The 17,907-nt window shown below is 34.7% G+C and overlaps 1 protein-coding gene across 7 annotated transcripts in view; it reads left to right on the top strand.

Annotated features, from left to right (window-relative positions):
* LOC143253565 (GTPase-activating protein skywalker-like) overlaps positions 1-17,907 on the top strand; it is a 38,777-nt gene that overhangs the window by 8,038 nt on the left and 12,832 nt on the right. For 4 of the 7 annotated variants that reach the window (XM_076507634.1, XM_076507633.1, XM_076507636.1 and 1 more), the window contains exons 6-8: positions 12,367-12,457; positions 15,145-15,236; positions 17,467-17,619. In XM_076507634.1, coding sequence (XP_076363749.1) covers positions 12,367-12,457; positions 15,145-15,236; positions 17,467-17,619 — 336 coding nt within the window. Of the gene's footprint in view, positions 1-12,366; positions 12,458-14,978; positions 15,012-15,144; positions 15,237-17,466; positions 17,620-17,907 lie in introns of all 7 variants that reach the window. The other 3 variants (XM_076507632.1, XM_076507631.1, XM_076507635.1) reach the window with 1 other exon arrangement.

The following is a 17,907-nucleotide window of genomic DNA, read 5'->3' on the forward strand; positions in this document are numbered from 1 at the left end:
CATGAAAACAAAGATCTATTACTTATGCTGCCTTCTCTTCAAAACATATTCTTTCATCTTCTTGCTTTTGGTCACAGTTATTCTCTTTATGTTAGTGACTTGCTTTTTCTGTACCCTTTCCATTATCCTCATATTCATGATTGGTTTTTCTTTGGTATGTAGCCACTTGGTAACAAGATCTCTACTCTTCTCACCTCTTTCTTCCTTCTGTTTTTCTCTTCTTTGCTTGTTTGGACCTGGACAGACCTTTCTTTTTCTGTTCATACTGTTTGTTGCAACTTGGTTTGTACTTCTCATTTTTGAGATATTTGTCTCCATTCCACAGGATTCCCTTTCTTCCTGAGACATATCTTCCTCTGCTCCTATTTTATGGTCTCTCACATTCTTTGTTTGGTCTCCTCTTTAGAACCCACTGTTCACACTGAAAGTCTGCATTTAATCTTGTCAATTCTCTTACCTCTATAATTTGCTAATTGTTTCCTACTGCCACTGGACAAGATCAGTCATACTGGAATGTGTACTACCTTACATAATTTCATCATCCACTCTCTTCTTCATATTGGCTACTTTGTCTCCTGAGGGTTACCATATGCCTTTGTTTGCTGCCTTTATTATATCCACCATCTTTACACTGGTGTGTACATTTTTTTTTTTTGGTTTGTAACCTTTGCTTGCAGGATCCTGCTAGGTGGTTGGTGGTGTCTGTCATGGTGAATTTATTTTTATAAAACCAGCATCTAGCCTGAAAGATGGAAAGTGCTTATACTATTTGTCCTTGCTCCATATGTGCCCACTATTGAGATGGGGTATTCTGCAAATTTACTTGAAGTATCATTGTGTTATCTTTCTACTGTTTAGTTCAGACCGTATTTATTCCATGTACTATTATTATGGAAAAAGCCAGTGTCAGAGGGTTTCCTGTCTGCTTCCCCAGCTTTTCAACATAGCTTTACATGGTTGTTCAGTCTCCAGTCAAAGATCTTTCTGGCAGACACTTTCTCCAGATTTTCTTATCATGAGTTCTTCGAGGGAAGAGAGGGAGACCCCTCCCACTTACCAGTTTCTAGCCACTTGAATGGTGGACCATGTAGAACTGTCACTAATGGGGATGTAATAACTTGGGGTTGAACAAATGGTGCCAACTGGTGGGAAGTTGGGCAGTGGTGATGCTGTCATATAATTATACTCATAACATGTCAGCATCCACAATCCAATTGCTGCCTGGATGTCAGTTTGTAGGTGGTGTGGTGTGGTGTTGATTGATGTAGGACCAACCAACATAGTCTTCAGATTTGTGGTTGGTAATGTGAATCCAGTGAAAAATTCTAGAGATGATCCATCACATTTGCTTTCCCCCATGCTACTGTTGCTTGGAGTTGGTTGTGTACTCAGTTTGATTGGGTTGTTGGAATGGAAATTACTTTGCTTTTCTGATTACTGGTCATGAGGTGAAAATAGTTGGAACCCTTCTCCTACCATGGACTAGAAGACATACTTGTTTCTTCCTTACTTCCAATGTGGGTGAAAGGTGTAGCCTAAGATCAATGAAGTGTTACCATATGTAAGTGTTCATCATTGAGTGTCCCACATTAGAATATTTCATCAGGAGTTTCCTAGAAAGAGCTTATTTAAGCATCATTTCCAGAGGTATTTCCACTATATCAGTGTAGGACTTTAAGCTTTCATGTGAAAAGGTATGTTTCACAAGGCTCACATTGAACTTTTTAATTATGGAGCCAGTGAGACTCCCAGATGTTTGATAATTTGAAATGTATGTATCACAAGGTTCATGTTTAACTTTTTGTTACGGAGCCAACCAGACTCCCAGATGATAGATAATTTAAAATGATACTAAGAACATCAACATCACTGAGTTAAATAGTTGATATTAGGTAATTTGAAATGATACTAACGATATCGACATTACTGAATTAAATAGTTGATATTAGGTAATTTGAAATGATACCAAGAACATCAACATCACTAAATTGATAGTTGATATTAGGTAATTTGAAATAATACTAGGGAAATCAATATCACTGAATTAAATAGTTGATATTAGGTAATTTGAAATGATACTGATGATATCAACATTACTGAATTAAATAGTTGATATTAGGTAATTTGAAATGATACCAAGAACATCAACATCACTAAATTGATAGTTGATATTAAGTAATTTGAAATAATACTAGGGAAATCAATATCACTGAATTAAATAGTTGATATTAGGTAATTTGAAATAATACAAGGGAAACCAATATTGTTGAATTAAATAGTTGATATTACGTAATTTGAAATGATACTAAGAACATCAGCATCACTAAATTGATAGTTGATATTAGGTAATTTGAAATAATACTAGGGAAATCAACATCACTGAATTAAATAGTTGATATTAGGTAATTTGAAATAATACTAGGGAAATCAACATCACTGAATTAAATAGTTGATATTAGGTAATTTGAAATAATACTAGGGAAATCAACTGAATTAAATAGTTGATATTAGGTAATTTGAAATAATACTAGGAAAATCAATATCACTGAATTAAATAGTTGATATTAGGTGATTTGAAATGATACTAGGGAAATCAATATCACTGAATTAAATAGTTGATATCAGGTAATTTGAAATGATACTAGGGAAATCAGTATCACTGAATTAAATAGTTGTTATCAGGTAATTTGAAATGATACTAGGGAAATCAATATCACTGAATTAAATAGTTTATATCAGGTAATTTGAAGTATTACTAAGGACATCAACATCGCTACATTTGTTTTGAATTCATATTTCAGGAAAAAAAAACAATTCAAACTTTTTTTTCTGACTATTAAATACTTTTTATTTATATGTGTAAGAGGCTAATGTCCATTTGCCCACAAAACCCATCCACAGATTGAAGTCCAATTTGGATGAGTCTTCACATGATTTTATAGTAGTTTTTCTTAAATCACTATGTATTAGCTGATTGTTTGGGGAGGTGCGTGGGGACAACAGACTGATTAGGAATTTGGAAAGTCCTATTACCTTCCAGTAGGGGATTTTGTTAAATGTATGAATTGAGCATGCCACTGTTGAAAATGTTATTATAAGTTCAAAGTGATAAACAGGTATATGCACATACTTAAAAATTACCAAACCTTTTTGACAGCTATGGAACATTCTGTTTCATAATTTTACATTCTATATATAAATATTTCCAAGAATCTGTGGGTTTGACAGATGTGACTACTGATTCGTTGGATTGCTTCTGAATGAGAAAAACTAGATATTTTCAGTTTTTTAGGCAGGAGGTAATTGGTTGAAAAACAAGATCATGAAGGTGATCAGCTGTTGTAACACACAACCTGTTGTGCCTGAAACTACGAGGGGAGTTTACCTCAGAGGAAACCCATTCCATTATTTTTTGGCATATCTTTGACAATGGCGTTTGTCATCTGAAACGTTATGGCTGAATTTTATGCATTTTATTGCCAGTGAAACTAGTTTCTCTCCTCGAATGTAACTATTACAGACATTCCTATCTAACAGTATACCAATCTACAGGGTCGTAACTGTGCACAATCATGGCATCTAATATTTTCTCCCATTTTATTCATGTGTGTGGACTTGCTGAATAAAACTCCAATTTAGTATGGTTCTAGACTCTTGGAAGTCCATTTTCACATTTTTTGAGTTTGAAATCAAACTTCATTTCTATGATTTTAACAGTGGATTCAAGACTCTTCATGTTTTCTCAGGAATGTAGCATTGCAGTTGTACAACAACTTACTAATTTCAGGTTGTTTTGTTTTTCTTCATTCTCTCAATTTAACAAATCAATATGTATGTTTCGACTCAGATGGAACCAAAGGTAGGTATTTCAAGTGATTGTTAACATAATGTGATTGATAGCATGCACTTATTGCTGTGAAAATAAATATAGTCCCTATTTCCTCATACAAAAAGTAGTGAATTTAGGCACACCAAAAGGCCTTTGCTTATCATTATACTTGTTCTGAAACACCCCTCGGTGTGGATTCCTGTAAGTGGTGAGGGACCTCCCAGGGAAGGTTCTATTCTTTCAGTTTACCTCATCTGGGATTTAAACATCCACCCACGTGTTCGCCATGTGTGGCTACCCGTGAAGGGGAGGAGAGGATCCTGGTGGTTGAGGGGTCCAACCCTAACACACCACTTTGACCTTGAATTCCTGTAGACGGGCGGCCATTGGGTGGTCCCCCTTGGGTCAGTCGGCTGGTCCACTTGGGCTAGAGTCAACCAAGTACCAGTGTTGGAAGTTCTCAATGGGTGTTGTGGACAATTGTGTCTAATGCTGGTGTTTGGGTATAGTGCTCACGAAACCCTGGTGTTACTGCAATGTCCTTGTATGACATTGTAGTGCGTTCCCTTATAGGGCTCCATGGTGGGTGGTGTCAGTGGGTACAGAAATTTTCCTTTTTTCCTATGGATCCTCCAATAAAAAATTTAAATAAAATAGTGAAAAAACAGTAAATTGGTAAATGACCACGTCTTGAAGACTCTGAGCAGCAATCTTCAACATCTGTAACACTTGTACCCCATTTTCTTATATTACATTCTCTTTCAGAAAACCCTTTAGGGCAAATGTCCCCCTTTTTTATTCAGAAGGGACTCGAGGGACTTGCTGGCTCTCCAAAGTCAGTAAAGAAGCTTTGATCTGGAGACATATTGGTTGAAACATCCACATCCCAACACAGTGAACTCCTCTTGAATTTAACAGCAATTGGGGATATACCTATTGAGGTTACCCCTCATGCAACCTTGAATTCATCACGAGGAGTTATTGTTGAGAGGGACTTGAAGAACGTCCCCGAGTCAGAGATTCTCGCTGGTCTCTCCACTCAAGGCGTTTCTGCAGTGAGGCGCATCTCCACTCGCAAAGAAGGAGTTACACTGCCAACAGATATCCTTGTTTTGACATTTACATCACCATGTGCACCTGCCACCATCAAGGGAGGTTATCTAAATTGTAGGATACGGTCGTACATTCCAAACCCTCTCCGATGTTTCCAATGTCAGAGGTTTGGCCACTCAAAGACGTCATGTCGTGGTTCCCTGACGTGCTCGTTGTGGTGACAAAGACCACAATGCCTATGAGTGTGACACGGACCAACATTGTGTCAACTGCAATAGTTCTCACCCTTCCAACTTTTGTTCTTGCCCAAAATGGTTGAAGGAAAAAAGAGTTGCAGCATTTGAAAACAATTGATAACATTACTTATCCTGAGGTTCGGAAATTGCTGTCCACCACTTCGTCTCGGACATATGCTGCTGCACTTCATCCCACAACTACAATGGGAGTGCAGACAGGTCTCTCTGTGCCTCCAAGAGAATTGTTTTCAAAACAAATGAAAAGCCCATTGACCTCCATGGTTAAAAAGGTTGATGAATCAACTTCTACACCCATCGTTGTTCCTCCCATACATTCCAACAAACCCCAATATCCACATCCTTCGGTTTCAAATACAGGCATTTCTTCAGATACGTCTTTTTTTTCCACCCTAAGATGCAAAACAATCATTTGTTTGCATCCTCAGTCACAGGAATTCCCTTCCAACAAAAAAACCTGCCCAATTGACCCAGGGCAGGATCCATGGAGGTTGATAGACCTACTCCGAATAAGGACAGTAAGGAAAAAAGACATGGTTGTAAACAGAAGGGTTCTCCAGCCACTTCACCTACCTGTCATTAAAAATGGCCACCTTGATACAATGGAACTGTCGAGGTTTACGTTCTAATCTGGATGACAACAAAACACTGATTGCTTCCTACCATTCTGTATGTCTTTCCTAACAGGAAACATTTCTAAAACCTGCCGATACAGTCACCTTTTGGCAGTTTTCTCTGTACAGAATTGACAGGCTGTGTGATGGACAATTACATGGAGGGTTGACACTGTTGGTTGATCAGCATGTGCCCACCCTGTCTTTGTCACTCAACACACCCTTGGAGGCCGTAGCCATCCGTGTTTCCTTGGGTCATACCATCACTATTTGTTCTCTCTACCTGTCCCCTGGAGTGACATGATCAATCAGACCTTGATGCTCTCATTCAACAGTTGCTGTCTCCATTTCTAATCCTGGGGGATTTAATGGACATCATCCCCTCTGGGGAAGTGCTGTAATTGACAGGAGGGGTTGCTCTCTGATCACAATCTTTCTCTTTTCAATACTGGTTCTTCCACTTATTTTCATGCACCTAGTCAGTCCTTTACTGATATTGATCTCTCAGTTTGCTCCCCTTCATTATTTTCCCATTTTTCATGGAGGGTTGAGAAAAATCCACTAGGCAGTGATCATTTTCCTATACTTTTGAGAGAGACTGGCCGTGGTCGATGCCACCCTATCCGCGTGCCCCGGTGGAAGCTGGATCAGGCAGACTGGTACACTTTCTCTGCTCTCACAGAACTTGATCCTGCTATCATGAATGAACCATCAATAGACGACTGTGTAGCAACGGTAACTGACTGTAATATACAAGCAGCTGCTCAGTGTATTCCTAAAACCTCGACATGTTTTCCACGATATCCTCGTCTGTGGTGGAATCCTGCTTGCCACTTGGCACGGAAAGCTCAAAAACGGGCCTGGGATACTTTCAGTAGATATCCCACACTTTCGAACTGCATCGCTTTTCAATGGGCCTGTGCACATGCTAGGTGGGTAAGATGTCAAAGCCATCGGTCTGGCAGTACATCTGTTGGACCTGATGATGTACACTATGATATGCTATGCTATTTCTCTCCTGCTTCTCTTGATATTCTTCTAATTGTTTTTAACCAGATCTGGCAGGAGAATGTTTTTCCTGATGCCTGGTGCCAGGGTATTATCTTACCTTTCTCTAAACCTGGGAAATATCCCAAGATTCCTTCACACTACCGTCCAATTGCTTTGACGAGCTGTCTCTGTAAGACCTTAGAGAGGATTGTTAATGCTCATCTTGTTTGGTTCCTTGAATCAAACAACCTTCTCTTGCCCACTCAGTGTGGGTTCCGACGACAGCATTCCACCACGGACCACCTAATGTGACTTGAAACATCAATTAGAGAAGCCTTTCTCAAACACCAACATCTTGTTTCAATATTCTTTGACATTAAGAAGGTTTATGACACAACATGGAGGTATGGCATTTTGCGAGACATCCATATATATGGGTTACGTGGCCATTTACCTATGTTTATTAAAAAATTTTTAATGGATTTCAAGTTCATGTGGGTTTGACACTTTCCTGTTCATTTGTACAGGAACTTGGAGTCCCTCAGTGCTGTGTTTTGAGTGTCACACTTTTCAGTACAAAGATAAATGCCATCACTGAACAACTCCCTCTCACTATTGCAAACGGGCTCTGCGTTGACAACTTTCACATCTCGTGTCAGTCGTTGAACCTGAGATATATTGAGCGGCAACTACAAACTGCCCTCAATCGTGTACTGAAGTGGACTACAGCGAACAGCTTTAATTTTTTTCTCTCTAAAACCATTTGCATGCAATTTTGCCGCCAACGGAGTATCCACCCTGATCCTGAACTCCGCATTGGTGAAGTTTCGCTGCCTAGTGGTCCCTGAGACCAAGTTCTTGGGGCTTATCTTTGACCGTAAGCTGACTTTTATACCACACTTAAAGCAGCTACGGGTCAAAATTCACAAGAGCACTGAACATCCTCTGTGTCCTCTCTACTGCCAGTTGGTGAGCAGATCGATGTTCTATGTTAAAGATATATCATGCTCTTATTCATTCAAAACTCAACTATGGATCAATGGTCTATGGCTCTGCCAGACCCTTGGCCTTAAAGATGCTGGAGCCCATTCATCATCAAGGACTTCGACTCTGCACTGGGACTTTCTGCACCTCTCCAGTTCAGAGCTTATATGTGGAGTCTCACGAACCTTCTCTGCACCTTCACTGTTTGCAACTGTCTTTACTGTATTCTTCGAAACTTCACTCCTTACCAAAGCATCCCACTTTGGGATGTGTTTTCCTTCCTCAGTGGGCCTTACTTTTTCAAAACAGATGATCTACCATTGCTCCTTTTGGCTTTCGCATCCAGGCTCAATTGGATGAATTGGGTCTGTCCTTGGAAAACATTACAGAATCCACTGGTCAACCCATTTTCCCATGGCTTATTACAGCTCCCAAATCTGACCTTTCTTTAAGTCATCTGAAAAAGGCAGATACTCCCGATTGGAAGTACCGTCTTTTATTTACTGAACATCTTTCGAACAACCTTTCTATTCCAATTTATACGGATGGTTCAAAATCAGGTGACTCTGTGGGCTCTGCCATGGTTTGTTGTGGTTCGGTGGTTGTGCGTAGAATCCCCTTTACAGCTTCTGGGTTCACTGCTGTACTGTACGCCATATCTCTTCACCTGGATCATATTGAAGCTGAGCAATATTCCGACTGCACTATTTAAACTGACTCCCTTAGTCCTCTGCTGGCCTTGGAATTGCTTCACGTTGGCTCACACCCTGTTCTCACTGATATTCACAACCGACTGGCCCATTTCTCATTAACATATACTTTTATCCAGTTTGTCTGGATACCAGACCACGTTGGTATTTGTGGGAATGCACTTGCAGACATGGCAGCTAAATCTGTCTGCCCTGGCACTATCACCACTGTGCCTATTCTGTACATGGACTATGGTCCTGTATTCAAGGCTCTGCTCCATGCCACTTGGAGTGAGCAACGTGACAACAAGCTTTTTCAAATGAAACCTTATATTGGGCTTTGGTCGTCTAGCTTCCGTAAGGTTCAGAAGGAGGAAGTCGTTTTAACTAGACTACGCATTGGTCACAGTTTTTTAACTCATTGTTTTCTTTTATCTGGAACTGATGCACCAGTGTGTAGTTTGTGTAACACTCAAATCACTGTAAGCCACATTTTACTTTCCTGCCATCGTTACGACTCTCAACGATGGCACTATTTTAAACATGTTCTGTCCCAGGGTTTATCTGTAACATTGGACAGTGTTATTGGTGATGGTGACACTGTCCACCTTGATAAAGTTCTTAGTTTTTTAATGGCCATTAATCTTTTTAATCTCATTTAAGTGTTTGATATTTATTCATTACACCTTTTTATTTGTGGTTCCCTTTTCAGAATCTCAATCTCTCTTGTTCAATTTTACATTGGAAAATGGCCAGAACATTAAATAACTTGACACCAGGACTGGAAAGGCCAACTTCAGGTGACTCACACTGCTGTTTGAACTATCTGTTTTAACTACCCGTTAGTTTTCCTGGCAAGTTGTTATTACACTTTTGCTGCATATCTTTTAACACTTTTATTACTTTACCTTTTGGTACTGGCCATAATGACACATTACCCGGAACCAGGACTGGAAAGACCAACTTCAGGTGACTGACGGTGGTTCTTGTACTTACCTGTTATTCTTCCTGGTGGGTTATGATCATTACCATTGTGCTAGAGAAAGTCCTTTACAACTTTGTAGACTGGATGTCAACATTGGTTTTACGCCATTTTATGTTTTGTTTATTCCTTTGTTTCCTTTTATAAATTTTACTACATTTACTTTACTTTTATCTTTTTACAGGACATTTGGCTAATTTTTATTACGATTTTGCTGTATGTCTTTTAACACTTTTCTTATTTTACCTTTTGATAATGGCTGTTATGACAACATAACCCGGAACCAGGACTAAAAAGGCCAACTTCAGGTGACTGACGGTGGTTCTTGTACTTACCTGTTAGTCTTCCTGGTGCGTTATGATCATTTCCATTTTGCTAGAGAAAGTTCTTTACAACTTCTCTTACTCTGCTTTCTCTCTTAACATTGTAGACTAGGTGTCAACATTGGTTTTATACTTTTTCTGTTTTTCAATGATGTTTTGTTTTACCTTCATTCCCTTTTATGTATTTTACTACATTTAATTTATTTTTACCTTTTTACTGGACATTTGGCGCAGATAACCCAGCTGCTTTGTGCCATAAAACACTAAATCAATCAATCAATTTGTTCTGAAACAACCTGCTCGGCTTATCAATATTAAAGTGATAATTTTCACTTCTTTAATTGCAAGAATCCACTGAAGCTATAGGTATTTAGCCTGCTATTTTAATAATTGCATATATTGAAGTTTGACTTTAATATATGTTATATGATAAAGTTTAATAATGAAACCTTTCTTTTTTAGTGTAAAGCTGTATGTCTTGTACTATAACCACACAATTGACAAAATATTTTCTATAACTTTTCTATATCAGACATGGGTCCTAAGTTTTTGGGTTTGCTTCTAGATCTGATAATATTTATTAAGTGCAAATGTAGGTTACATTGTAGAATACTCATATGGTAAGATATTTAAAATGACATCAACAATACATATTCAAAGATTGCCCTATCATGAATACACAAGTGTTACATGACACATACAAACTACTGGTGCATTATACAGATATTATTGCAGAACAAATTCTTGAGTTTGTTGTGGTTGTTTTGTTAATATGTTAATAATTATATCCGTATGTATCTTTGTTAATTACATGTAAATAGCATGCTTTTCTATAATTAATCTATTCTTTTGCTGCAATTTCATTAAAAAATCTTTATGATAATTTTACTGTGACCATCTATATAAGAAAGACAAAACTGTTATGATCATTTTACTGTGACCGTCTATGTAACAAAGACAGAACTGTCATGATAATTTTACTGTGACATTCTATATAAGAAAGACAGAACTGTCATGATCACTTTACTGTGACCATACATGTAAGAAAGACAGAACTATCATGGTAATTTTACTGTGACCATACATGTAAGAAAGACAGAACTGTCATGGTAATTTTACTGTGACGTTCTATATAAGAAAGACAGAACTGTCATGATCACTTTACTGTGACCATATATGTAAGAAAGACAGAACTGTCATGGTAATTTTGCTGTGACCATACATGTAAGAAAGACAGAAGTATAATGGTAATTTTACTGTGACCATACATGTAAGAAAGACAGAACTGTCATGATAATTTTGCTGTGACCATACATGTAAGAAAGACAGAAGTATAATGGTAATTTTACTGTGACCATATATGTAAGAAAGACAGAACTTTCATGATCATTTTACTGTGATCATAAATGTAAGAAAGACAGAACTGTCATGGTAATTTTGCTGTGACCATACATGTAAGAAAGACAGAACTATCATGGTAATTTTACTGTCATTGGCAGGTATTTTTTGGCAGGAAAATTTAGAAGGAATAGAATTATAGTAATTACAGAAAACATATGATATATTTATTTTCAACTTGTAAGGTGCATATTACAAAGAAATAAATACAAACATATATAAATAAATATTGCCATGCAGCAATTTATTCTACTTAGTTAATAGTCAGGTATAAGTAAATAATGATAATTATGCACAGCAGAAAATACAAAGAAATCAAACAATATTCCAATAGGTGAAGAAAGATAACAGTTAACCAACAGTAATTTATTTATCCAGCTCTTCAATTAAAACTTAAAGATTTAGTGGTCAGACTACTGTCAGTGATTCAGCTAATTGATCAGTTATTTAATTAATAAATAAATATTTAGTTGTCAAACACTATCAGTGATTCCACTAGTTGTTCAGTTATTTTATTAAACTATAAAGATTTAGTAGTCAGACTATCAGTTATTGAACCAATTTTCCCTTTCAACTGTTCAAATGTCAATGTTTAGTAGTCAGACTATTTTTATTAAATTATAAAATTCTATTAAAGTTTAAAGATTGTTAATCAGATTGATTCTTCCTATTTCAATAATTTCTCAGCTTTACTATTATAATGTAAGGAATCAGCAACTAGATTTTCCTATCATTCCACCAATCTTCATGATCTGGAGTTAAAGTGTAAAGATTTAGTATTCCCAGTCTTACCCTGAAGAAGGAAGGTCCACCTTTCAAAAGCTCTCAGGTCATAGTACTTTGTATCAAAACTTCTTGAACATAAGTGTTTTTCCAACATCATGAATGATATACAGCATGTCGTTAATAAACTTACAATTAAAGCTTATGTAGGACCTTATCTAGAGACTTTTGTAATGTGTTTGTGATTGAAATTTCTGACTTTAAAAGAAACATATTTCACACCATAGATAATTTTGTGAATTGTAAGTGAACTTTTATATTGTAACACTTCTGTATAAATAACACATTGTTACAGACAGTCTTGTTTCATGACTTCTGTTAATGTTTAATGTGATCTCTTTAAACTTCATGCTTTCAAGAAAACACAGAAGTTGACCCACCAGAAGATATTTTCTTGTTAATTGGTCTATAGCTTGAAGGTATATTAAGGTGACTCTGACTTCACTGAGTTTTCCTTCTTGTATCAGGTTCGAGTTGTAGACTGTTTTGTTTTTGAAGGAAGTAAAGTACTTTTTCGTGTTGCTCTGGGTATTCTCATTCTCTACAGCAAACATTCAGGTTAGTCTTTAGATATTCTACACTAAGTAAATAAAACATATTGTGTTCATATTTTACAAATTTAATGTTAGTGAGTTTAAATTTGTATATTTGATATTCAGTTTTTAGAAATGGTATAAATTACCAGTGTTTTCATAAATATGCTTGTAAATAAACTATAGGAATAGAGCTTATTTCATATAGTATTTAGGTATTTAGTGAGTTTAAATTTGTATATTTGATATTCAGTTTTTAGAAATGGTATATATTACCAGTGTTTTCATAAATATGCTTGTAAATAAACTATAAGAATAGAGCTTATTTCATATAGTATTTAGGTAACCATGAAAAATGGTGACTTAGTAACCCTTCTTAATTTGTAGTAGTTTTGTAGCAGCTAGTGATCGTACATTGTTTATAAGTGTTATATTACTTCACATCAGTCATAGTTAAAAAGTTTAAAGTATTTACTGATATCAAAACATACCAACTACAAACATGTTAAAAATTGATAAAACTAGATAATTGGCCTGTCTTGTTATGTATGCTGCTTTCACAATAACATGTTCAAAATGTTACTCTGTTTTTGAAATATTAATGTTGGGGGGGACACATCAGTGATCATGTAGGTGGCTACTAGTATAAACCTTGAACTCTAAACAAAATAATAAATAAATAAATATGGAGAGAAAAACAATACAAACTAAATCAATTTGTGATTAAAATGTGAAAAAATCTTGGTATAGTCATTACATTACAAACATGACCAGAACAACATTATGTAGTCATTTTAATTTGAGAAGTATCCTGAATGTGAACAGTCCAACGATCTTTAAAGATGTCTGTAGTGGTAATTCTTTTAATTTTGCATCATTATGTTTTAAATTGCTATTTATATGTTAAAATCTGGTTAATGTACTATTAGTACTTTGTATAATATTTATTATATTGTTTAGAAATGTACGCAATAGGATACTTGTCTGGATTCTACTCCTATTTTTTCTTCAATCTGGCCTAATTAAGGTAATAATTGAAAAGCAGTGCTCTACAGGGTGAGGCACCTTTATCAGTGTCTGTATAGACTCAAACTATTCTGATTTTGAAGGAATAATTCCAGTTTTTTTTTCTCTAGATTATGTCATTATAATTGTATCCTGTAAATTCATACTTTTTACATTTTACAGATATGTTATAACTTCATATGGTTTATGTTTTATTGGTGTGAAATAAAACCATCACACCATAGCAGTTCAATAGTTTATATTTGTAAGCCCATACCAAAACAAGACTCACTAAGTAAAATATTCTGGTAGTTCGATATACTGGTAGTCAACCCATTCAGATGGTGGAACAGCCATATTAGTATCCTGAAAACAAAACCCATGTAGCAAAAAATGTTTATTGGAGAAACACATTAATAGATACATACCATTCTTCCAAAATGAAATCATAGTGGGTTTATTATGTAACTGATATCCACACAATAAAGAAATAAATCAACTACAACAGTAAAATAAATACAATGTGAGTACAAATTACATTCTCTTACAGAACCTAGCTGTACTGGGACATAACCCTTTCATTAGAAGTTAAAATACAAAACTACAAAAAAAACAAATGTTGGGTAGGTTTAATAATATTCATAAAGTAAAAATAAAAACATTAACCACAAAAATTGCAGACAACATACTGGTACTGAACTCTCACCAAGCTGTTGTGGAACTGTAGGTCTGAATATACTTCTGATAGGCTGTGCATTAAGTAATCCAATATAATAAATGAAAACTATATGTTTTGTACTCATGGCAGAAGAACAATTGCAGAAATTAAATCATTTCCACTTTACTGTTCAGATTTAAATTTCATTAGACTGGCATTCTTGTTTTACATCAGCTGGGCTGGTTCCTCTCTGAAGGAAGTATTTGTGACAAAATTCACTGTTAACTTAGAACTGGAAAATTGTAATGACTAATAACACTTTGTTTTTTATCATTTCTAATTTAGGAGATTATATTGTTTTTGGCTAAAGAGAGTTTTCGTGTTATGTGATGAGCATGTTGTAATGGGTAGATACTTCTTGAAAACTAAAGGTTCTGCCAGTACAAAAATTAGAATTATGCTAAAGTAGATGTCAAATAGTAATTTATTCGGTTTTCCTTGTTTAACTAGTTTCTCTATTGCTATTGGCCAGTTGGTCACTTCAGATTCGTTAAAACTAAGTATGTGTTTTGATAAAGTAATAAGAAATATGAAAAGGTGACATAAGTTTAACTGAATTATTTGATCTTGATGTCTGCTGTGAACTTTGGCCTGTCAATTAACAGCAGTTAAGCTAACTTATAAGTTGAAAAACCAAGGTTTCATTAACATTAAGAATATTGGACTTTGCTTTCATTGTTTTACTAAACAGTCTGATAAGAATATACCTAACAGTAGAAACTGTTACTTAGAACAATATTTACATTTCATAGTGTTATAAGTCTAGAATATAATTCCTCGTTTTCATGAATACTTGTATCAGTTATTTTGTTGTCATTTACAGAGAAAGAAGGCTTTTCACTAGAAAGTAGTTCTGGTGAGTTTGAAAGTATTTTATTTTGTTGACTTATGTAATGTGATAGTTCTGGTGAGTTTGAAAGTGTTTTGTTTTGTTTCCTAATATAATACAGTAATTATGAGTGTTTTTTTTATTTCATTGGTTTTGTTAGGAAATGATTCTGATGAAGAAGGAGGAGGTACCCTACAGAAAATATTACAGTTTTGTCAGGATATTCCTGTTGAAGTTGAAAAACTTTTAAAGGTAATTTTCTCTTTTATTCTTAAATGTTATTGTCATAGCAATATTGTAATATGATGTTTCCAAATGAGCAAACATACAACTTTTTTTTATTGAAATTTAAAGTAACAAGTTTGTCTCTTTATTGTAATTGTTTACCTAATATAAAGTGTAAAACACTTATAAACACTTTGTATTGGAAGTACTTTAGCAGATTATGTAAAGAATAGTTGATTTTGAAACTATCAGGTTGCATTAATAATATTTATGGCAATAATTATTATTAACTGCTTTATCAAGTTACATTAAGAGCACTTTTTGCTTTAGAACTACTTTTTTAGGTTGTATTAATAACACTTTTGGCATTATAACTGTTTTTCAGGTCACATTAAGAACACTCTTTGCTTTGAAACTACTATCAGGTTGCTCTAACCCTTGCACTATAAGTTGGTAAATAATCCTGATAGCCCCAAATTGACCTTTTATAATTTTAATACTGTAACTTCTGATTTTCTTTGTGTCTTCACAGATTTTGCAGGCTTTGTTGTATGATGTACAAGAAAAAATAAAATTGAGATAAGAATGTTGACTAAAAGTCCATCCACAAATATATGGAGCTGGAATATTGACTGCTTTGGTTGCAAACTGATTTTCATGTTAAAATTCAAAATAATTTTCTTGATCTAAAAATTATCAGGTTTAATTTATGTAATTTCTAAAACATCCTAAATAAATATAAAGTGTTTTTGTTGTTTTTTTCAGTAAAACTATACCTGTTGTTTTCCTCACAGCTTGCCAGTGGCACAGTGATATGTCTGTGAACTTATGGTGCTAGAAACTGGATTTCAATACCTATGTTGGACAGAACACAAATAATTTATTGTGCAGCTTTGTGCTTAATTAACAAACAAACAACATCAACAATATTTTCTTTACCATTACTATATACCCATTTGGTTGATTTGACCAACTTTCTAACCACCATAAAAGGAAAAAACTTAAATCAGTCTTTCTTTCTGGAATGACTGCAAATTGTAACACATAACTGCAGTTATTTATTATAAATAGCTTAAAGCTCATAACAGTTTACATTTATTTACACCTTGTTTTGTAATGTTATTGTTCTTTGACCCACAGTAACTAATAATCCTGCTACACAAGTTGTAAACTGCTTAGCAAACATGTAGCTCACATTACTATATCAAATTATGAGCTGGCAATGAGCATATCATTTAAATAATTTTGTTATTATTTTTCATTATCTTACCTAATTTAACCTTACCTGACCTAATACAATTCTGATTTTTTCAAATTTAGCTACTTTATAATAATAATTAAAAAACAATGTTAAATGAAAACAAGAAATATATCACTTACCTTTGACTTCTTATTTTCTTGCTATCAGTTCCCAATGATTTTTAAGCCTACTTTTTATACTAATGGTTGTAGTACACTAAATTTCTTTTCACTTAGGTGATGCACCTAAGGACACAAAACAGTAATGCATGAAGCAAACAATGTTCTATAACTATTATAATATACCTGACTTTCTAACTTTGACATAAGAATCTTTGTATTTTACCTTAAGCTTGTTAACCTAAAAGGTGAAACAGAAAATATCAAATGGAAAATGAAACTGACAATTCTCTCTACTGTAAGTAGTGTAATATAATATGCCATTTGGTTGATTAAAACCTTAGCTTTTTGTTGGTTATAAATAATACAGTATTATATGTCACAGAGAACTATATGCAATTTGTGAAAGAAAGCATGTGACAGGTGAACATGACAAGTGGGTCTGAATTGTCTAGTTTATGACAAATTTGATTGAAGACTATGAAAGTTATGCTTTGCCTTGGTAATAGCTATTTAATATTAAGTAAATTAAGTTAAATTGTGAAGAGAAGAGTGAAGATCTTGAGAACAAATATCACAATCCTTATATTGGGGATTGAGGATTTTTTATAGAAAATTAAAATTAGAACTTGTATTAAAATTTGGTTCATTAAATATGTTTTGACAACAGGTTTATTCATAGACAATAATATTAAAGTAGGTTAATTACAGTTTGAATTTATCTCCTTGAAAAAGATTGTAATTTACAAACATTGACCTATCAGTGGTAAGAGGGTTAAAACACTTCTAGCATTGAAACTATATGAATGTGTTTGTTATTGCAATTGTGTAAGACGTTGTATTAAATATTATATTAAGTTGTATTAAGAATACTTTTGATATTGGAACTATTTTTAAGGTTGCATTTGGCATTAGAGGTTTAAGTCGAAAAGAAATAGCTAAACAGTTGTTGAAGGCAGAAATGTTTTTGAAGAGTCAGCCTGCTCGTGGGCGATCTGCTTCTATGGATGGATCATCTCCTGAGTCAGTATTGCATCTTGGTGTGAATGAGGTAAGAAGATATCCTTGTCTTTAAATAAACTTTTGGGGATTAAAGCTCAGAACTCGCATAACAAATAAGAACTAATAACTAACCACCAATTTTAGTATCACATGATTGGTCAAATAAAACCTACATCCAACTGTACCCATCATGAAACCTTTAAATTGGCATATAGTGTATCAAGCTGAAAATGGTTTTCATAATTTATAATGAGTGTATAAGTCCTTTTCACTCACCATTTGAATTAACTTACTGTGGTAGTTCACCAAGTTATTATTTAGTATTATAAAGTTGATC

Source organism: Tachypleus tridentatus, chromosome 6 (genome assembly GCF_004210375.1).
Source record: "Tachypleus tridentatus isolate NWPU-2018 chromosome 6, ASM421037v1, whole genome shotgun sequence".
Lineage (NCBI taxonomy): Eukaryota > Metazoa > Arthropoda > Merostomata > Xiphosura > Limulidae > Tachypleus > Tachypleus tridentatus.